Genomic DNA, 24268 nt, shown 5'->3' on the forward strand with positions numbered 1-24268 from the left:
GACAGAAAAGCTATGCAGATACCAAGAGACGCGATGTGGAGTTCCAAGTTGGAGATCAAGTCTTCCTGAAGATATCTCCTATGAAGGGTGTCAAGCGGTTCGGGAAGAAAGGCAAGCTCAGTCCCCGATTCTTAGGTCCTTTTGAGATATTGGACAAAGTGGGACCAGTTGCGTATAGACTAGCCCTACCGCCAGCACTAGCCGATAGTCACAACGTCTTCCACATCTCGATGTTACGCAAGTATGTGTCAGACCCATCTCACGTCCTCAAGTACGATACCATAGCACTCCAGAAAGACTTAAGTTACGAGGAACGACCGGTTAGCATCCTAGATAGGGGGATGAAGCAGTTACGGTCCAAGAGCTTTCCTATAGTTAAAGTCCTATGGAGCAATAGTTCTGAACGCGAGGCAACGTGGGAGTTGGAAGAGGACATGCAGAGCCGGTATCCGGAGTTATTTGGTAAGTAAATTTCGAGGACGAAATTCTTTTTAGTAGGGGAGAATTGTAGAGTCCAAGAACTTTACTTAGCTAATTGTTTAGTAGTATTATAGTATGTTTAGTGTTATCATTGTTACTTTGGATTTTTGGTTCAGACCGGGAGTTATTTGGACACTCATAGTAGTACTTATAGATTTTCTAAGTTTAACCTATAGTTTAAGAATATTAAGTATAACCTAAGGTTTGATTAATGTGTCTGATATTAAGGAATATATTATTATATTATAAGGTTTAGACATCAACCAATAGGATTTTAAGCACATGTTTTGAATGGTAATTAAGGATTTAGTATTTTTGAGGATTAAATTAAATAAGGGTAAAAGTTTGAATGTATAGGGTCAGTCAGCAGCTTTGAGCACGTTGAGGGCTTAGTCAAGGCTGTTTACTCCATTCAAACTCAGCTAAAAATGTGTAAATTCGTGTTTAAATATTCAGCGTATGCCGATATATCGCAGCTATAGGGGGCGATATGTCGCAGCACGTAGATACGGAAAACACGAATCGATGCACGGTCGCCTCGGGAACAAAGGTCCAGGCGATATATCGCCTATAGGGGGCGATATATCGCCTCCACCAGCATGAATTCAAATACATTTGAATTCTTTTCCCTTCAGCCATTCAAACTCCTTCAACAGTCCAGCATCTTCTGAACGAGTCTTCAGCCTCTGCTGAACGATTATTCAAATGATTTTCACCTAAAAAGCCATTATTTTTATTCAAGTAAAATCAAGATATTTTCATTCCCAAACTCTATAAATAGGACCTAGTACCCAGCCATTATTCACCATTTGCTCTAAGTTCAGAGGCTGCTAGTGTTAAGTGAGTGTAAGAGTGTAAACACTTGGTTTGGGAAAAACTATAAGCTTAAACATCATAAGCTTATCAAACACTTGGGAAGTAAGTGAGTGCTATAGTATTTCGGTGGATGTTAGATTGATCTTGCAATCTTTGAGGTAAACCCAAAACTCTAGTCCTTTCTGTATTCTATGTTATTTCTTTTCTCAAAACCTTCTACTCAGTCCCCTAACCTTATTCTTATTTTTGGTTAGGGAATCCAAGTTCTTAAGCACTTAAGTGGTGGTAAGCATATTTTCGTTTAATGGTTTAGTCTTCCTATTCTCTTTCATTTCATCTCCTTTCTTTAGACTCACCCTTGTTCATTGTGGTTTTAGGAGTGTTCCAAAAGTCCTAACTCAGTCCATTTTATCCCGGTAACTTTGGTAAGGAAAATAGGCTAGAATTAACATGTTATGTGATTATGTTATCTATATGTTTTATGTTATTAAAAGTGTTATGATTTATGTGTATGTTTGTAGGCTTGGGCATATGACCCATATGACTAACAAGACCCCAAATGGGTTATGGGCATATGACCTACTTAGCTAGTAGGACCCCATTAACCCCATGGGCATATGCTTGTTTAGCCTATGGGACCCCAAGTAATAATGGCCATTATAATAAGTGTATGTTATATGTATTATGTTAAGTCTTTATGTTTTCTTATGAAATTGTGTATATGACTATGTGTTAGGTTTTTCCTTGCTGGGCATTAGGCTCACTCCTTTCTGTTTATGTGCAGGAAAATAAGCTTAGAGGCGGTAAGATTCGTGATGCTTGGGAGGATGTGTATCGATGATGAATGGAGTCAAGGGGCCGAGCGTTATCGATTCGAGGATGTAGTCTCCTTTTATGTTTTTTTTTATGGTTTTACATGTATTTTCCGCATTATTATGTAATGTCTTTTATTTTAAATCTTATTTTGTTTTAAAGACAATGGGATCCCAAAATCCTTCTTAGTATTCTGTTTCTTTGTAAATAACTCTTATTTTCAAGTTACTCAATAAATTATGGTATTTTCGTAAAATGTAAGTTTTTATGTATAGTTTCGATAATGGTCCAATTAGTCTAGATTAGTGGGTCATTACAGTTGGTATCAGAGCAACGGTTCCTTCGCATGAAGTTCTCCTCGATACACATGCTCAAAGCTCCGAATCGGACCGCCAAGTAAGTGTTTAAGTTACAAGTTACAAGTTACTTTGTCTATGTGTATAGCTAACAACTTTAGTGTTTATGTTTCAGTTAAAAATGAATGGAGCTTTAACCTACCAAGATATCCGAGCCATTAAGGCCTTAAAAAGAATAAGGGAGCCAAGAAACACCGTAGGAGCCTTAGAAAGGATTACACGAAGGTTGCTTTTGTTTCACCAAGCAATAGGTGGCCTTCAAGAGGCTAAACAAATAATGCTAAGATCAACAGAACAATATGTATTAGTGATTAGGTTGTTTAAAGATTTCCATCCTGTAATAGCAGCCTTAGAAGAAATATGGAAAGAAATGAATGATGAGGATGAATCACCATTAGCAATGAGATACTATTTCCTCTTAGTTAGGTTCACCGCAAAATTTGAATTTCAATTCACCAAGGAGCAAAAGAATAGGATTCTCACAAACCTTCCTAGAGGGCATTTTGATGCTCATGATAATGATGACTATGAGGCTATAGATGATGATATGTTAGATGACGGATCGGATGTAGAAGATCCCGATTTTTAGATTAGTAGTTTTTATTTGTTTTATTTACTTTTATGTTATGATTGTAATAAGTGAAATTGTTTTCCAAATGAATAAACATGCTATTTGAATATCATGTGTGAGTTTGAAATTTTTTTCACAATCATAATAAATACTAAATAAAATGAATAATGACTGAGTTCGGTGAGGGTGGATACGAATCAATGAACCTGGTTTCCTTGTTGAGAGTTAGGGGGCCTTAGTAGTGGGAACGATTTTACTGATCCCAGCCCTCCCTCAATATGGTTAACTTTGGAACAAAGATAAGTTTCGAGCCTGAGAATTAAGTCATATAGGATGATTAGAAACACACTTAGAAAATAAATATGACTTGTTTTTCTAAGTATAGAAACCCACTCTAATAATAAATAAAGACCTATATAATTTTTCATAAAAAGTCATAATAAATAGGTCCGAGATATGTTTGTTTTAGAATAAGTTTTTGCCTTAGAGCCTATTAGGAAAAAGTTCTAACATGTTTCTTTTAACTGTTAGAACTCTGCTACGATGTCTCTCCGAAGATCTGCTCGCACCAACGGGAACGCTTCCAACGATGTTCCAGCGACCAATGCGGTCCCTACCGTTCGCCGAAGGAGAGTACGTGTTACTGCTCGCCGCAACGCACCGGCACAGCCAGCTGACAACACTGCAGAGATTGCCAGACTACGACAGCAAGTCGAGGAACTTTTGCAGCAACAACGCCAACAGGCTCAATCTCAGCCTCAGCCTCCGCCACAGCCGCAGCCCCAGCCCCAGCCAATGGCCCCAGCACCCCAACAAGTTGGTCCGTATGGGGGATGGCCTATGACGAACTACGCTCCTTATCCTGTTCAGCACATGGAGCCAGTGTACGAGAGGTTCCGCAAGCAGCACGCTCCGAACTTCGAAGGGACTACGGACCCCTTTGAAGCAGAAGAATGGCTAAGGAATGTGGAGCCGATCCTAGCCCACATGAACCTTAGTAATGCAGACCGCATAACCTGCGTCTCATCTTTGCTCAAGAAAGATGCCAGGATATGGTGGGACTTGGTCCAGCAATCCCACGATGCTGCCACCATGACGTGGACCCGATTTGTGGAGCTCTTCCACAAGAAGTACTACAATTCAGCAGTGCTTGCTACGAGAGTTGAGGAGTTCACCAATCTGAAGCAAGGGAATTTAACAGTGGCGGAATATGCTCGTCAGTTCGATCGCTTAGCGAAGTTCGCAGCAGAGTTGGTTCCAACCGACTATCTAAGGGTGAACAAGTTTGTTAGAGGACTTCGCCCGAAGATCGAGATGGGGGTTAAACTAGCAAACCCGGGAAACACTTCATATGCCGACGTTCTTGAGACGGCAATTGAAGTAGAAAGGTTGCAAGCCAACGTGAGCAAAGAAGAAGCCAGCAAGCCGGAACCTAGGCAGCAGAGCCAACCTCAGGCCAGTCGGAACAACAATCAGTCCAGCAACAGTCAGTCCAACAACAACGGTAACGGACAGAAGAGAAGGCATCCTGACAACAAGCAAGCCGACAACAATAAAAGGGCACGACCAAGTAATGGGGGAAATAGGTCGGGCTACGTGGAATACCCGCCATGTGCCAAATGTCAGAAGAAGCACCCCGGAGAATGCCGTGCCAACACCAAGGAGTGTTTCAACTGTGGTCAAGAAGGGCATCGTAAAAGAGACTGTCCTCAGCAAAAGCCGGAAGGAAAGAAGGACGAAAAGATGGTTCCTGCTCGGGTTTTTGCTTTAACCCAAGGAGAGGCGGATGCTAGCAACAAGGTGGTCACAGGTCAGGTTTCCATCCTCAATAAATTATGTCATGTATTATTTGATTCGGGAGCCACCCATTCGTATATTTCGTTAGGAATGATAGATAAACTAGACAAACCTAGTGAAAGATTTAGAACTAGGTTTGCAACCGAGTTGCCTTCGGGCAAAGTAGTTCTATCATCACGAATTGTACGAGGCGTACCAATCAAGATTGAGGACAAGGAACTAGAAGGAGACCTGATAGAGCTGGTGATCAAAGACTTCGACGTCATACTAGGCATGGATTGGCTAGCACGGCATGGCGCAACGATCGACTGCAGACGCAAGAAGGTGACATTCGATACTCCTGACGGCCAGAAACTGTGCTTCATGGGACAAGCTTCAGGACTACGCACACCGTTAGTATCATCTCTCAAAGCTCAGAGAATGATGGAGAAAGGATGTCAAGCATTCTTAGCCAACATCACGAATGTGGAGAAGGAGACATCACTCAAAGTTGGAGATGTTCGAGTCATACAAGAATTTCCAGAAGTTTTCCCCGATGACTTGCCAGGATTGCCGCCAACTAGAGAAATAGACTTCACGATAGAATTAGTACCGGGCACCGAGCCTATCTCTAAGGCACCATACCGGATGGCACCTACGGAACTCAAGGAGTTAAAGACGCAGCTACAAGAACTCCTAGACTTGGGTTTCATTAGGCCAAGCCATTCACCATGGGGAGCTCCGGTACTATTCGTGAAAAAGAAGGACGGAAGTATGCGCATGTGCATAGACTACCGTGAGCTGAATAAAGTAACGATTAAGAACAAATACCCGCTACCTCGGATTGATGATTTGTTTGATCAACTCCGAGGCGCGACTGTATTCTCTAAGATCGATTTACGGTCCGGGTATCATCAGCTCAAGGTAAAGGGGGAAGATATTCCTAAGACAGCCTTTAGGACTCGTTATGGACATTACGAGTTCTTGGTTATGTCTTTTGGTCTTACTAACGCGCCAGCCGCGTTTATGGACTTAATGAATAGGGTCTTCAAGGACTACTTGGATAAATTCGTCGTTGTGTTCATCGACGACATTTTAATTTACTCCAAGGATGAAGTGGAGCACGAGGAACACTTGAGGATAATTTTGACGCGATTGAAGGAGCACCAACTCTACGCGAAGTTCAAGAAATGCGAGTTTTGGCTCTCACAAGTGGCGTTCCTCGGGCACATCATATCGAAAGACGGAGTTGCAGTAGATCCATCGAAGGTAGAGGCCGTGAAAGATTGGCCTAGACCAAAGAACGCGTCGGAAGTAAGAAGCTTCTTAGGGCTAGCAGGTTACTATAGAAAGTTTGTAGAGGGCTTTTCTAAAATAGCCACTCCACTCACCAACCTGACCCGGAAGCAACAAAAGTTTAACTGGAATGATAAGTGTGAGGAAAGCTTCCAGTTGCTTAAGGATAAGCTTTGCTCAACACCAGTACTTAGTGTCCCAACACCCAACGACAAGTTCGTTGTCTACTGTGATGCATCAAAGTTAGGATTGGGATGCGTACTGATGCAAAATGACAAGGTGATAGCCTACGCGTCACGTCAGTTAAAGGAGTATGAACAACGCTATCCAACTCATGATATGGAGTTGGCAGCGGTGGTCTTTGCGTTAAAAATCTGGCGCCATTATCTTTACGGAGAACGGTGCGAGATTTATACGGACCACAAAAGTTTAAAATACTTCTTTACTCAGAAGGAGCTTAACATGAGGCAGCGCCGGTGGTTGGAAATAGTAAAGGATTACGACTGCGAAATCCTATACCACCCGGGGAAGGCAAACGTAGTTGCCGATGCACTTAGCCGAAAAAGTTATGGGAACTTAGCAGCCTTATCCGGAATAGAAAAGCCACTGCAACAGGAGCTTATCAGTGCCGGAATAGAAGTGGTTGTAGGCAAGTTGGCTAACTTGTCTATCCAATCGAATCTGCTAGAAGACATACGGAATGGTCAGAGACATGATGATTCACTAGCAATGCACATGGATGCAGTCAGAGAAGGCAAGACTACAGATTTCTCAATATCCAGTCAAGGTTTATTGAGATATAAGGATCGGGTATGCGTGCCAGACGATCAAAGTATTAAGAAGACGATCCTAGAAGAAGCGCACAACACCCCATACTCGGTTCATCCAGGGTCTACCAAGATGACTCATGACATCAAGGCAGTCTATTGGTGGCCAGGGATGAAGAAGGACATAGCGGAGTATGTATCTAAGTGTCTGGTATGCCAGCAAGTGAAGGCGGAGCATCAGCGGCCTGCAGGATTATTGCAACCGCTTAGCATACCGGAGTGGAAGTGGGACGATATAGCCATGGACTTCGTGACGGGTCTGCCAAAGACAAATAAGCAGCATGATTCTGCTTGGATAGTCATAGATAGACTAACCAAGTCGGCTCATTTTCTGCCTGTTAAGACTTCTTATACGGCAGACCAATATGCAGACATCTACATCCAAGAGATTGTACGATTGCATGGAATCCCCAAGACGATAGTATCAGATAGAGGATCAGTGTTTACGTCAAGATTTTGGAGAAGCTTACAGCAAGCCATGGGTACTAAGTTAAGTCTTAGTACAGCTTTCCATCCTCAGACAGATGGGCAGTCAGAGCGTACGATTCAGATTTTAGAGGATATGCTACGCGCATGTGTACTTGACTTCGGAGGATCGTGGAACAAGTACTTACCGCTGATCGAGTTCTCGTACAACAATAGCTACCAGTCGACGATCGAGATGGCACCTTATGAGTTGCTATATGGAAGAAGGTGCCGATCACCGTTGCACTGGGACGAGGTAGGAGAAAGGCAGCTTCTAGGGCCCGAAGCTGTTAGGCAAGCTCAAGAAGCAGTAACGCTTATTAGACAGCGTATGCTTGCTGCTCAAAGCCGACAGAAAAGCTATGCAGATACCAAGAGACGCGATGTGGAGTTCCAAGTTGGAGATCAAGTCTTCCTGAAGATATCTCCTATGAAGGGTGTCAAGCGGTTCGGGAAGAAAGGCAAGCTCAGTCCCCGATTCTTAGGTCCTTTTGAGATATTGGACAAAGTGGGACCAGTTGCGTATAGACTAGCCCTACCGCCAGCACTAGCCGATAGTCACAACGTCTTCCACATCTCGATGTTACGCAAGTATGTGTCAGACCCATCTCACGTCCTCAAGTACGATACCATAGCACTCCAGAAAGACTTAAGTTACGAGGAACGACCGGTTAGCATCCTAGATAGGGGGATGAAGCAGTTACGGTCCAAGAGCTTTCCTATAGTTAAAGTCCTATGGAGCAATAGTTCTGAACGCGAGGCAACGTGGGAGTTGGAAGAGGACATGCAGAGCCGGTATCCGGAGTTATTTGGTAAGTAAATTTCGAGGACGAAATTCTTTTTAGTAGGGGAGAATTGTAGAGTCCAAGAACTTTACTTAGCTAATTGTTTAGTAGTATTATAGTATGTTTAGTGTTATCATTGTTACTTTGGATTTTTGGTTCAGACCGGGAGTTATTTGGACACTCATAGTAGTACTTATAGATTTTCTAAGTTTAACCTATAGTTTAAGAATATTAAGTATAACCTAAGGTTTGATTAATGTGTCTGATATTAAGGAATATATTATTATATTATAAGGTTTAGACATCAACCAATAGGATTTTAAGCACATGTTTTGAATGGTAATTAAGGATTTAGTATTTTTGAGGATTAAATTAAATAAGGGTAAAAGTTTGAATGTATAGGGTCAGTCAGCAGCTTTGAGCACGTTGAGGGCTTAGTCAAGGCTGTTTACTCCATTCAAACTCAGCTAAAAATGTGTAAATTCGTGTTTAAATATTCAGCGTATGCCGATATATCGCAGCTATAGGGGGCGATATGTCGCAGCACGTAGATACGGAAAACACGAATCGATGCACGGTCGCCTCGGGAACAAAGGTCCAGGCGATATATCGCCTATAGGGGGCGATATATCGCCTCCACCAGCATGAATTCAAATACATTTGAATTCTTTTCCCTTCAGCCATTCAAACTCCTTCAACAGTCCAGCATCTTCTGAACGAGTCTTCAGCCTCTGCTGAACGATTATTCAAATGATTTTCACCTAAAAAGCCATTATTTTTATTCAAGTAAAATCAAGATATTTTCATTCCCAAACTCTATAAATAGGACCTAGTACCCAGCCATTATTCACCATTTGCTCTAAGTTCAGAGGCTGCTAGTGTTAAGTGAGTGTAAGAGTGTAAACACTTGGTTTGGGAAAAACTATAAGCTTAAACATCATAAGCTTATCAAACACTTGGGAAGTAAGTGAGTGCTATAGTATTTCGGTGGATGTTAGATTGATCTTGCAATCTTTGAGGTAAACCCAAAACTCTAGTCCTTTCTGTATTCTATGTTATTTCTTTTCTCAAAACCTTCTACTCAGTCCCCTAACCTTATTCTTATTTTTGGTTAGGGAATCCAAGTTCTTAAGCACTTAAGTGGTGGTAAGCATATTTTCGTTTAATGGTTTAGTCTTCCTATTCTCTTTCATTTCATCTCCTTTCTTTAGACTCACCCTTGTTCATTGTGGTTTTAGGAGTGTTCCAAAAGTCCTAACTCAGTCCATTTTATCCCGGTAACTTTGGTAAGGAAAATAGGCTAGAATTAACATGTTATGTGATTATGTTATCTATATGTTTTATGTTATTAAAAGTGTTATGATTTATGTGTATGTTTGTAGGCTTGGGCATATGACCCATATGACTAACAAGACCCCAAATGGGTTATGGGCATATGACCTACTTAGCTAGTAGGACCCCATTAACCCCATGGGCATATGCTTGTTTAGCCTATGGGACCCCAAGTAATAATGGCCATTATAATAAGTGTATGTTATATGTATTATGTTAAGTCTTTATGTTTTCTTATGAAATTGTGTATATGACTATGTGTTAGGTTTTTCCTTGCTGGGCATTAGGCTCACTCCTTTCTGTTTATGTGCAGGAAAATAAGCTTAGAGGCGGTAAGATTCGTGATGCTTGGGAGGATGTGTATCGATGATGAATGGAGTCAAGGGGCCGAGCGTTATCGATTCGAGGATGTAGTCTCCTTTTATGTTTTTTTTTATGGTTTTACATGTATTTTCCGCATTATTATGTAATGTCTTTTATTTTAAATCTTATTTTGTTTTAAAGACAATGGGATCCCAAAATCCTTCTTAGTATTCTGTTTCTTTGTAAATAACTCTTATTTTCAAGTTACTCAATAAATTATGGTATTTTCGTAAAATGTAAGTTTTTATGTATAGTTTCGATAATGGTCCAATTAGTCTAGATTAGTGGGTCATTACAAAATAAGAAAAATAGAATAACAACAATTATAAACTAAAGTTACATCATGTAGATTTTATGTAAGTTAATAGTTTATGTTTTTATCAAGAAGCTAACAATTTCAGTTGTTTTATCAAGACGCAAGGTAAGTAGAATCCTCATCTACAATACAAGTCTTTTATGTGTCTTATATACATTTATATGCTTTATATGTTATCCTTCCATGTTGTTATGCATAAGTTATTTTTAAGAATGTTATATTTCTTATGCATAAGCACGCTTAATATTCACAAACAAGTTATTGAAAGCGTTAAAGTAGAGGTGCTACTTGGGAAACCTACGTCCCAAAAATGTAAGGAGGGAGAAGTACTTCCCTATATGATGAATGTTTATGAGGGAGAAATTCCCTATTATCATGTTTATGTTCAGGTGGGAATGTGATTCCCTATGTAATGCCGGCAGCAGCATCCTGATAACTCTACAAAATAGAGTTATTTTACCACTTTTTATATGCTAATTGTTGCTTAGTTCTTGAGTTTTTAATTAACTTATTAAGATTTTATGTAATTTTTAATTTATTAATCTTATTGTAGTTTTATAGATTTTTATATGTTTTTATAGATATTTTATTATAATATGTGTAATTTAATTATATGAAATTTGTATTGTTAAGTTAGAAGTTAAAAGTGTAATTCTTTTGAACTTAAATGCTATATTAAATTAAATTATAATCAATATTTTCAATTAATTAATATGATTTATTTATAATTGAAGAGATTTGATTATTATTTAATTTAATTTTTTTTTTATGGTGTAGGAATTGTTGTATCTTTGTTGTGTTTTGAAAATAAAGAAATAAATAAGGGCATTTTCAAGGAAAGGAAGGAGCAAAATGGCATAGAAGCCCAGTCGGCCCAGCCATTCGGCCCAATTCCTCCTGCCCAGGCCCAGCCCGCATGGCCCAGGCCCAGCCCGCCTGTCCCTGGCCCAGTCCGCCTGCCATCTTCAGCTCTCCACATTGCCTTCAGCTTCTCCACACAGTTGCCTTCACGCCTGCCAACCGTACGGCCCAGAAGTTTTCCTTCAAGGCCCAGCTGCTTCATTGAAGCTCTTGCCTCCAACGCCTGGCAAGCCTCCCACGGTCAGCCTTGCGCTAGCTGTCCATTGCATCCAAGCCACTGCCCTCTTCAGCCAAAGCAACCCCACGCCCAACTAGCCTCCCTGCAGCAGCCACTTGCCAGCCCAAACCTATGCCACCAACATTTTGAGCCCATAAAAATGTCAATTTGTACTCTTGTCCCCTATATTCAAAAATGCCACTTTTTACCCATTTTCTATACACTTTTTACCCCAAAATCATCATCACTCCTACAATTTACCCCTATTTACTACATTATTATTAATTTAATCAATTTACTTAATTTAAATTGATTATTTTAATAATCTCATTTTGGCTATAAATAAGGGTTTTGAAGACCATTTTGGGGTGCTGAATGTTTTTGGTTACCATCTTTTTCTCTCATTTTCTCTCTACCATTCTCTCTTCCATTTGGGTTTTTCAAGAGCATTTTGCAAGTATGTATGTCTTTTATTTTGTAATTTCTACTCTAGTTATGTGCTTCTAATCTTTTTCATAAGATTATTAAGATCATGATGAAGCAACTTGTAACTAGGTAATATTTATGTTGTATGTTGATTTCCCTTGTAATGCAACAAGTTTATGGATTTTTCTTCTTCATATATTTCTTTCATCTTTAATATCTTGTATTTTAGATTGTTAGAACATATTTACACTTTATCCTTCATTAGTGCATAAACATAATATTCTTTGTGTAAGATGTGTCATTAAATTGTACACATCCATGCTTAGAACAAAAATATTATGTTTTGCCTCATAAATAATGTTCATTGATTTATTTGTTATTTCATTAGATTGATTTACACTAAATGCTTTGAAATTATAATTTTGAAAAGTGAAGAAAAATCCTATCTTTTTATAAGAAAATTGTGCTTAAAATTATAAATATTTTTGGAAAATGATAGTTTAAATTATTTTAACTATCACTAAAACTTGGGAATCAATATACTAATAAATATTATTAAACTTACATTTTGTGGATTCTAGTATCTTAATAATCTTTTCTTTTAACACTTATTTTCAACTCATTATTGGTTTATTTTCATTATCTTAAATAGCTTTATTTTTCAATCTTTTATTTTATGTTCATAATATTGAAACTTATCAATCTTTGGAACTAGGTTAGAATTTATTACTTTTGATTTAAAATAGTTTCATTTTCGATTTTAGACAACTCCTTTGGGTTCGACATCCTTGCTTACGATCACTATTCTATATGGACGATTCGTGCGCTTGCGATATATAAATTTTTAAACATACCCGTTTTGGGTCCATCACATCCTCTAGGGCCCAGAAGAAAGGAAAGTGAAAGAAAGAAAATACATAACATGTTGCACGTTTATTTTAATGCATATGAGGTAGTTATTCTGCTTAGTGAGCCTTAGCTCATTAGATAATGTTTTGTATTGTAGGTAAGATGCCCCAAATATAGATCGTTGATGAGTATACGTGGAGCCAACATGACTGTACATATAGGGTTGACCTGAAGGGAGTGGAGTTCTGCTATGTTATTTTATAAATAAACACGAAACTTGATTTTATATTTATATTTCATAAAAAGTATTTTGTGAACTTTATAATTTACACAAAGCTTTAAAAGTATTTCATGAACGTTGTAATTTACATAAAGCTTTTAAATTTATTGGTTGGATACATCTCTAATTCCACGTTAAGGTGTAGTAACGCCACGAAAAATTATTTATAAAAGTATTAAGATTTGTATGTAAGATAAAAATTTTATTTAGTTTGTGGGTATTGTATGGTTTGAAGTTATGAACATTAGTTTATGTATTGTTTAATAAAGTTTTTTTGTAAATTCAGAATTTCAGTATTGTCGTATTCAGGTTAAACTTTGTTTTTACACTATATATATATGTTAAGAAAGGAGTTCGTTACACTAGCTTAAACAGGATAGGTGCATGATGAATAATCACCAACATAACCTACCTCATGACCATAGAGTCATAACCATGGGATTTCGCTCCCTAGCCATGTGACAAGGTATCACCTAGGCGTTAGGCCTTGGCTCTGAGTAACTAGCATAGACTAGTCAAGCGCTTATAAGTTTCATCGACCTTAGGGTTGGTCCAGCATTAATACTATAGAGTCATTCAATGTTGATATCGATTAGATCCAATCTTTTATCGGCCCTGCGTTCAAGACGCTTATGTCGTTTTGACTCTCAAGTCAGTACTATGCGGTCAGTGCCGTCCCTGACTAATCAGTGCCATATACAAGTATATAAACTCCACTAGCATTTAATATGCAATCAATGTACACATTTATCAACCAACATGCCTCGATAACAATCACACATGTCATATATACACAGGGTGCAGTTTTCTTACCTCAGATTCGAGCTAGAATGAATAAAAGAACGACCCTTGAGAACGATCAACGTTTAGTCCTTTAGCGATCACCTAGTCATAACCAAATACGGGACATCATCAATTAAAATGATCAACATAGGTTTCCAAACCAATATCTAGCCTCCGGGACATCAATCCAAACTAATCCAAGTAGTAGGAACAATCTCGAGGCCTAAAACTATGTTCCCGGGGTCAAAACACACAAACGGGCTCAAACCTGCCCAAGGGTTGCGGCCCTGGCACCTTGTGCCGCGGCCCCCAGCCATTCCTGAAGCAAGGGCCGCGGCGCCCTCTCTATAGGGCCGTGGTGCCCAGCAGGCACAACCTCAGCCACCTGCTTCTTCGAGCTAGGGCCGCAGCACTCCAAGAACAGGGCGGCGGCCCCCAGCCCAGAACATGCCTAAACTCATTCTCATTCATTCCAAACCTTCCAAAATCATGCCTAAACATTCCCAAATAATCAAATCAAAGTTCCCTGGCTTCCCAATGGTCCAAAACCATCAAAACCCAAGGTTCAAACGAACCAAATACTCGACGATTCACAAAATCCAATTCAAAGCTTAGAAACTCTAAAAACTCAAAACTTAAACTTAGAATACCTTCGATTGGATTGTTTTCTGTCAAATCCTTCGGTTAAGAAGCTTATAATCTTTCCTAGGATCGCTATGCTTCGTTCCTCGTTTGATTCCGACTCCTAGAACTCGAGATTTCTTCGAAAACGCTTCGAATGGTAAAATGAACTAACGAAGGAGAGAGGAAATGTTTTCTAAAGTACGTTGTATCTGATAAGCTACTTCATGCTTAAGTAACCTCAAATAAAACCTAGTGCTTGGGGTCCCGGAAACACCCCTGAGGATATTATAGTCGAAACTTCCAGAATTTCCTCCTGATCTCAAATACTCCCAATTTATCATAAAATAAACTCTCATTACCCAATAATTGACCCTGTTATGACAAAACCGCTTGTCCATTATATAAGACCGTCTCATGCCGAATAGCTCGAATATATCTCCATAATAATGGAATCCCATTCACAAATCACAATATGCACCCAAATACACAAATATGCCCTAAACGGGCCAAATTGCCAAAACAGTCTAATGAACAAATGTGGACCCACATGCATGCATATAACATTACATTATAATATAATTCACATAAACATGCATATATTTATTTAATGGCATAATTAAATAGTTTTGGCCCTCCCGACCTACTAATTCAGCCATTAAACCCCATTAAAGATTCGGGGCATTACATACATGACTACAAGATATATATATAATACAAAAATATTTAAAAAGAAATTAATACTTGAAATTAAACAACAATAGAAAAGTCATAGTGTAGACAGTAATATGCATGCATCAACTATTTTTAGTTTCTAATGTATCTCACAATGTCCTTTAGTGAATTTGATGAAGAAAAAGAGCTCAAATCACTTGATAAAAATAAACTATCACACAAATTTATAAGATAAAAAAATGATATATATGCATTTATTATTTTTGAATAAATATGATTTAATTATTTAAATTATCATAAAATATATTTAAAATATCATATTTTAATTAATAAACTAATTTATTTTTGTTTAAGTTTATGTTTGTTCTAGTTTTTGACTTTGACAGTGACAACAAAAGATTATATATTATATGTTTATTATAATATTAAGTTCATGGTTAATTAAATTTTATTTAAGTTATAAAATATATGGCTTTATTACTATTAAATAATTATCATTGTAAAATATGTCAAAAATATTATATTTTAGTTTGTTTATTTATTTAAGTTTAAGTCATATTTACAATATACCGTTAAATATAAGAATATTATGTTAAATATAAAAATATTATAATAATAATATTTTATAATTTTTGAATTCATATTAATATAATTAGTAAAAAATTAGGATTATATATTATTATCATAATAATTTTTATAATATTTAAATTTATATCAATATAATTATTAAATATCTAGTTTGGTATTATATACTATTATATTAATGATATTTATAATATTTGAATTTGAATTTATATTGATATAATTAATAAATATCTATTTTTAATTAATTTTAAAATTATATTCCGCTAAATATTTAAAATATTCTGTTAAAGTTAACTAAATAATTTGTTAAAACTAAGAATTTTCGATATCTAACATAAATATTTATATATATTGTTCTAGATTAGATCAAATACTTCGAAGTAATAACTTATAGATGTATATATATACTAGATATAAGTAACGTGTAATATGCACGTTTGCTTAGCTTTATGTATAGAATTTATTAATTATTTTTTATTAAATTTATATTAATTTTAAATAAATATCATATTTTAATTAAATAATTTATTTATTTTTGCTTAAGTTTATGTTTGTTCTAGTTTTTAAATTTGAGAATGACAACAAGAGATTATATATTATATGTTTAATGTAATATTAAATATTGTACGTGAATTTTAAATTTAAGTTTCTTGCTAGTTTTTTTAAACAAGCAATTTGTTGCTAATTTACAGTAGATTATATTATATGTTCAATATGATATTATTCTAATAAATGATTTTATTATTTTTAAATAATTATCATTGTAAAATATCTTATTTTAATTTATTTAATTATTTATTATTTATAAATAATTATCATCTTAAAATATCTAAAAAATATTATATTTTGATTTGTTTAATTATTTATTATTTTTAAATAATTATTATTGTAAAATATCTCAAAAATATCATATTTTAATTTTTTTAATTATTTATTTTATTTTATTTAAGTTTAAGTGTTTACAAACTACTATTAAATATAAGAATATTCTGTTAAATATAAAAATATTCCATTAAAGTTAGCATTAAAAAAATAAAAAAATTTTAAAATTAAGAATTTTTGTTATCTACACACTTATTGTATACACTTATTGTATAGAAGATATATATATATATATATATATATTTATATGAAGTCAAATGATTTAAAATTCTTATCATATGCATGTGAAACAATAGTACGAATAAGAGGAGAAGATCAATATACTTGACATTAAGTGCCACCATCACTTTAATTTAGAACAATTCTCATATAGATAGATTATCTGTTGACTTTTAATTTTTTAAATAAATTAAACCTTCTAAAAAATAAATAAACTAAACATAACAAGTGTCTTTTGCATTTAAAACGCACATCGGTTTAGATATATATTTATATTTATGTATATATATATTTATATTTATGTATATAAACACATCAGCCAACTATATAATCCGAATTTGGATAATGGGAAATTTTCAATTTGTGAACAACTCGTTCTTAGATTTTTTTAATTAATAAAAAATATCTTAGATTTTTTTTAGTAAGTTGACATTTCTCAATGTCAACTGGTGACTTTGGCTTCCCAAATTAATTAAGATTATTTGTGACAAATGTTATGATCAATTTGCATTGCGACTTGTCTCAGTACTTTAATTAGAATAAAAAAATTATTGAATTAAATTAAATTAACACGAGCTTTTTAGAAAACATATATATTTAAAAAAAAGAGTGGTTTGCAAAATGTAGCAAATCAGATTAATTTAATTAATTGTATACCTGCCACCTTAAATAAAATAAAATAATTTTTTTAATAATATTATTATACACATGCATATTTACAAGCTCACAAAATTTTAGTTTTGGAGGCTGACAAAACACAAATGAGATTATGATCCTCAAAAGTACAGAAAATAATCAATATAAAAGCTAAATAATTATTAAATTAATATATTTGTCACTGTTTCAATTAGTACTATATGATTTGCATTGAATAATAGTAAAATTTTTATAAAGAAGGAAAGTTCACACTAATATGACAGGATTCAATAATTCCTAACAAAAAAATACATATATACATAATGATAATTTAGAAAATATGTATGTGCATTTTTAGAACTAATTTTTGCATATTTAGTGTTAATTTCGACTAATTTTGACTAATTTCAGTTAATTAAATAGATTATCGTACTGTAATTATGCATGTAACACGTAGCTTGCATAACAAAATGTTTGAAAAATGAATAGAATTTAATGAAATGGTCATGTTTGAAACAATTTCCATAATTTATGAGATTTTTTTCCTAAAAATATAGTTGAGGAGGCAAAATGGATGATTATATAGTTTATGAGACATTTTTTCCATATATATAGTTTAATCGTCATTATTAAATGGATGATTAATATACTAATACAAAATGGATAAAAGTTCATAATCGACGGCTATTCATGCCGTTAGTTAGGTAATCAAAATTATGCCTAATTATATATATATAAACACATATATATAGCCGCAAATATATACTTAAGCTGTGTGTTTAATTAGTTTATATATAATAATTAGTAATGGTCTACTATTGGGGAACCAAATAATTTAGACAATTGTATTATTTTCATGTGTTTTTTTCTTTTTTTGAGGAACTACATGTTATAATTTGAACATGGGATAAAAGATCCGAGTATATATAAGAGTCAATGGTTGTATTAATCATCATATAGTTGAACTGGTGGGCTATATAATAATTATAATAAAAAGTTGAAATTCTTTTTAAATTGTTTCCTCATTGGATAAGGGTGATGAGTAATAATTAACCAGGTACTCAATTGGTCAATATATATGTACGTAAAAGGAGAGAATTCTAATTTAGTATTTTTTTTTCAAAATAAATTATTTCATTAAATATATGATTAATTTTAAATAAATATATCTATATATAGTGGGTGGCAGCATAAATACGATTAAAAACGAAGAATCTCTTGTGTTCAAACATGCACTAACACTAGCATAATTTAATTTAACTTATTTCTCTAAAAAATTAAATCAAAATACAAAAATTAGTGTTATTTTGACAAATATTGATTTCTAATTTCTTTCAAGCCATACAAAAATTAAACAATTTAGATAAATAATTAGATGGTCCAAAGTAAAATATTATTTTGGTTCATATGTTTTTTTTAATACGCGATCGGTTTTTATTTTTTGTTAAATGATATTTCGGTTCTATGTTTTACAAAATGGATCAAAATGTATCCTAGACTCGATTTTTATACAAAAATATTTTCAATTATAAAATCAATTATCGAGTTGTTACTGATACGATTTGTTCACAGAAACAACGAAAGTAGTCGAGGAGCTGAGAATGAAATATTATATTTAAAATTTTATTGACCAAAATTAAGTATAAAATATTATTATAATCTATTTTATAAAAGGTAATATTTAACCAATCACGGACATATTTTGCTGTATATAAACATCCCTTCCCACTATATATATCTGCCAACTGTCATGGATGGTTTTTATTTTTATTTTTATTAAAGGTTACTGTCGTAGATGTTATAAAAGTAATAAAAATGGAGCAATTATATTAATTTCTTAGAATTTTCGTTGTAAGTTGCGTGTGTATTGTTGACCAAATATTTTGCCTTGGAAAATAATAAAGACAGTGACTTCAAATAATTTTTGCATTTTTTTTATCATGTACATGACAAATATGTCTAGAAAAATAAAACACCTTATACTAGAAAATTTGCCAAGTGTTTGATTGGACCCAAATTCAAGTACATTTACTTATAATATTCACACCTTCTTTTCGTTGCATCTTATAATTTTTCTTATATCATTAAACAGAATTTATTAGAGAATTATAATTAGTACTCTAAATGTTTTTCATAAATATTTCAATATGTAGTCGACATAGTATATACATACGATTGTGTAAATATAATTTTAGAAGTTTTAGTGTAAAAAAAGGTGTTATTTTTTTTTTCGGGAATTTTTTTTTTGTTGTCCATCAGATGGCACTGTTTTTTTATTTTAACCATGAATTGTATTTATTTTGAAGTTTCTAAGTATTTTTATAATTACTTTTATAGTAAGTATATACCAAAGCTTGAATTATTATTCTGAAAACAACTTAATATTGTAATCAATATATATAACCAATTAATTAATGTCGTTACAAGACATGACAAAATATAATTAGCAAAGGCATTATTTGATGCAATGCCACATCATGGCTCTGTAAAATAAAGAAGAAAAGGCTAAGAAGGAAAGAACATTTGGCATATTATTATATCACATTAAATAAAAAATGTATTAAATAATTAACGAAGGCAAAACTGGCTTTATATATATATATATATAGTATAGTGTGATCTGTTTGAAAACGTTGACTTAATAATCTGGTTATTAATGATAAAGATTATCGATGAAATTAATTAATTAAGAGGGTATATACTAAGATGCTTTTAAGATCCCTTAGACTATAATTAATTAGTGAGGCCTCACATTATATATAGTGTTCCAACCCCAATCTTTGAGCCACGATCTCCTAAGCCTCATTCTCCTCTGAGAATAAACAGGTCAGTATTAAACATTTTTATTCGTTTCTCTCTTAATATGAATTAATTTATATATATATTTTCTTCAAATTTTGAGCTTAATTCTTTAATTAATTACTTCTTTTATGTATCAAAGGTTGAAATTAATGTCTTGTTAATTAGATTCAATCGTACTCATCTGATGATTTTAATCATCAATGAATTAATGAATATCATTAGGTAGGGCATATGTAGTATTTGTAGTTCTAGATATTCTACTCTTTTAGTTTACAAATTAATTAACAATAATATTTAGATCAATTATTATGACGTTGCTTCTATTAATTAGACGAGTTCCAAATTATATTTTTTAATACAAATTATTATTACCTGAAATGCAATCAAAATACGATATGATCATGATATGAAGCCATGAAATTAATTGGCTGCAATTGCTATTTTTCTCCGATCGAGTTCTTTTATTTATTAAACTGAATTGAATTTGTACTAGCATGGATAAGAGTAACGACAAAAGTTATTGGTTTAATTTGGTCAAATTTTCATATTCTAATTATATATTTACTAATATATACGCATAAGCCAAGACTGAATATATATATATATATAATTTTTAATTTGTGCGAGTACATAAATATATATATATATAAAATTCTTTCGCCTGCAATATTATATTTAGCAGGTAATTTAAAATTAAAATAACAAAATTAGCTAGGTCATTACATATATATTATTATAGTCACATTTTATATTAATGGTGACATAGTCCATTAAATTACTTATAATAAATTAAAAATTACTTAATACTAACTACTCCTCTAATTGAGAGATTAATTACTCTTGTATATACTAATTTGCAACAGAAAAAATAACTACTGAGGACTCCCTGAGACTTAGCCATGGCGGGTGAACAAATGGGAGTGCTTAACGCACTCGATGTGGCCAAGACACAGCTCTATCATTTCACGGCCATCGTCATCGCCGGAATGGGTTTCTTCACCGACGCCTACGATCTCTTCTGCATCTCACTCGTCACAAAACTACTCGGCCGTATCTACTACACCGACCTCGCCAAAGAGAAGCCCGGAACTTTGCCTCCCAACGTGGCGGCAGCCGTAAACGGCGTCGCTTTCGTCGGAACCTTGACCGGTCAACTCTTCTTCGGGTGGCTCGGGGACAAGATGGGGCGGAAGAGAGTGTATGGTCTAACCCTACTTGTCATGGTTATCTGTTCCGTCGCCTCAGGGCTGTCCTTCAGCAAGGACGCTAAGGCCGTCATGGCCACGCTTTGCTTCTTCCGATTCTGGCTCGGCTTCGGCATCGGCGGCGACTACCCTCTCTCCGCCACCATCATGTCTGAGTACGCCAACAAGAAGACACGTGGCGCCTTCATCGCCGCCGTTTTCGCCATGCAAGGGTTTGGAATTCTTGGTGGTGGTATCGTTGCTTTGATTGTCTCTGGTAAGTACGTACTTTATCTATATATGCATGATTTTTTTTCGATTCAAATCATATTAAAGCACAACAACTCATCAAAATTACCAATATTCATAATTTTTTTTATTTCAAATTAATAATTTATTTTCTTTAAATGTATATACATAATTAATTTTATTTTTCTTGTTTAATTTTCTTCTTCTTCCTCCCACCCTACTAAATTTCTCTTTTCTCTCTCTCTGTCTCTTTCTTTTCTAATGTATCCGGCCAGCAAAAATAAATAGATAAATTAATATTATATAATATATAAAAATATAGTGGTCTCTCTTTATAGATTTTTTATTTGAAAGCTCAACACCAAGAGAATATTCATAAAACAAAAAAGAGTCAAGTCAAGTGGCAAAGCTCATTTTAAAGATAGAGAAATAGATTTTGAGAAATAGAGTGAAAAGGGAAATATGTGTGTGTATTTAAAGAAAAATAATTTTTATTAAATAATTAATAAGAGTTTGCAATTTTAAATTGGTGTTATATTAATGTAAGTGGAAAGACATTAAATAGAGACAGAAAATTTGAATCCCACATTCTTAACAATTAATATATAGTAATAAATTATATTAAAATATCTAGATAAGAATATTTGAAATTGGAAATTAAGTAATTGGGCTCTATTTAAATTCTTTTTAAACTAGTAATAAGTGCCTTTTAGAGTAACTATTACAGTAATTAATGACAATGCAAATTATTTATGATTGTTGCTATTTGCCGAACACCACGTGAGGTGATACTTTATGATTGGTTAGCAAAATTATATAATACTTATTAAATTCAAATAAGTAGAATCCGATATTAAATTGTACCAATAATATTATGCAACTTAGTTGTGGTGTTGGACACCTAACAATACCCATTATTTATGAACAAATTTACCTAACTTGAAACTGTGATGTACAACTCATATCTCAGGTGCTTTTAAAGCCAAATATGATGTTCCTTCGTACATCGACGACAGAGCAGGGTCTTTGGTCTCTCAAGCCGACTATGTTTGGCGTATCATTCTCATGTTTGGGGCTGTCCCGGCAGCCGTCACTTACTACTGGCGTATGAAAATGCCGGAAACCGCTCGATACACCGCGCTAGTTGCTAAAAACGCTCAGCAAGCTGCTGCAGACATGTCTAAGGTGCTACAAGTCGAGCTCGAAGCTGATGTGGAGAAGGTAGAGAAACTATCCGAAAGTAAAAACTCGTTCGGACTTTTCTCTAAGCAATTTGCCAAAAGGCATGGTCTCCACCTTGTTGGAACAACAACGACTTGGTTCTTATTAGACATCGCCTTCTACAGCCAAAACCTCTTCCAAAAGGACATTTTCAGTGCCATTGGTTGGATCCCAGCGGCAAACACGATGAACGCCATTGAAGAAGTTTTTAGAATCGCCCGAGCACAAACCCTAATCGCATTGTGTAGCACTGTCCCCGGTTATTGGTTCACCGTCTTTTTCATCGACATCATGGGACGTTTCGCCATTCAGCTTATGGGTTTCTTTTTCATGACCGTGTTCATGTTTGCCCTAGCCATACCTTATCATCACTGGACTCTGAAAGGCAACCACATAGGGTTTGTGATTATGTACTCGTTGACTTTCTTCTTCGCCAACTTTGGACCCAATGCGACGACGTTTGTTGTCCCGGCTGAGATCTTCCCGGCACGACTGAGGTCCACGTGTCACGGAATATCGGCTGCGGCGGGGAAAGCCGGAGCAATAGTTGGGGCTTTCGGGTTCTTATATGCAGCTCAAGATAAGGATCCATCGAAGACCGAAGCTGGTTACCCACCTGGTATTGGAATAAAAAATGCTTTGATTATGCTTGGAGTTATCAACTTCTTTGGAATGGCGTTTACCTTTTTGGTGCCGGAGTCAAAGGGAAAATCGCTTGAGGAGTTGACCGGCGAGAACGAAGATGGGCCGAACGAGCCCGCTACTGCAACTGCTCGTACTGTTCCTCTTTATTCTATTTAGATACTTTTCCTAATTATTATTTTAGCTTAAAATAACTTTATAATATAATGAATTAAAATATGTATTGTTTGAAGTCTTTTGCTACATATATATATATATAATACACGTACGAAATGAATGAAACTTTGTGTTTTTGATTAAGTAATTTCCATTATATAAAATGATTATCGATCTAATAGTGGTGAAATTTCATTGAATATATATATATATATTCATTTTTTTACCTAGCACAAAATTCAATCATATAATAACACTATATACATATTGCAGGACACTGAAATTAATAATATGTATTTATTGTAAGTTAAGTTTCGAAGACAAAAAATAACCGTGTACAAACCTATCTAGTGGTATGATCAGTCAATAAAAGAACATTACTATTCGAGAAATATTTAAATATATTTAAACAAAAACTTCAAATATAATCAGATTAATTAGAGAACTTTTTCTATATCGAAATCAAACCAATATATATATATATACCTCTCTATATATATGACCAAAAGTAAGACACCAAAAATGAAATTAATTTATTACTACAACAAATTTTATATATAACATGTATGTGCATATATATAGAGTATATGGACGTATAATAAGGAATAAAAATATTTTTTTAAAGAGCTAATAACAGAGAAATTTCATGCTAATACAAACTTTCTAGCTAACTCATCTTCATATATATATATATATATAGTACCATATTTGTATGCTTTTGTAGCCGGCAAGTTTTCTTCTCTGCCAAAACTTTTCACAATCCAAAACTTCATATTATAGACAA

The 24268-nt window shown here is 34.4% G+C and overlaps 1 protein-coding gene across 1 annotated transcript; it reads left to right on the forward strand.

Moving 5' to 3' along the window:
* The first annotated feature begins 20931 nt into the window (after positions 1 to 20931).
* Positions 20932 to 23487, forward strand: LOC133815747 (inorganic phosphate transporter 1-4-like). Its single transcript, XM_062248552.1, has 2 exons — positions 20932 to 21493; positions 22436 to 23487. Exons 1-2 carry the CDS (start codon positions 20932 to 20934, stop codon positions 23485 to 23487), a joined length of 1614 nt encoding a protein of 537 aa, XP_062104536.1.
* Positions 23488 to 24268: the final 781 nt, after the last annotated feature.

Source organism: Humulus lupulus, chromosome 2 (genome assembly GCF_963169125.1).
Source record: "Humulus lupulus chromosome 2, drHumLupu1.1, whole genome shotgun sequence".
Lineage (NCBI taxonomy): Eukaryota > Viridiplantae > Streptophyta > Magnoliopsida > Rosales > Cannabaceae > Humulus > Humulus lupulus.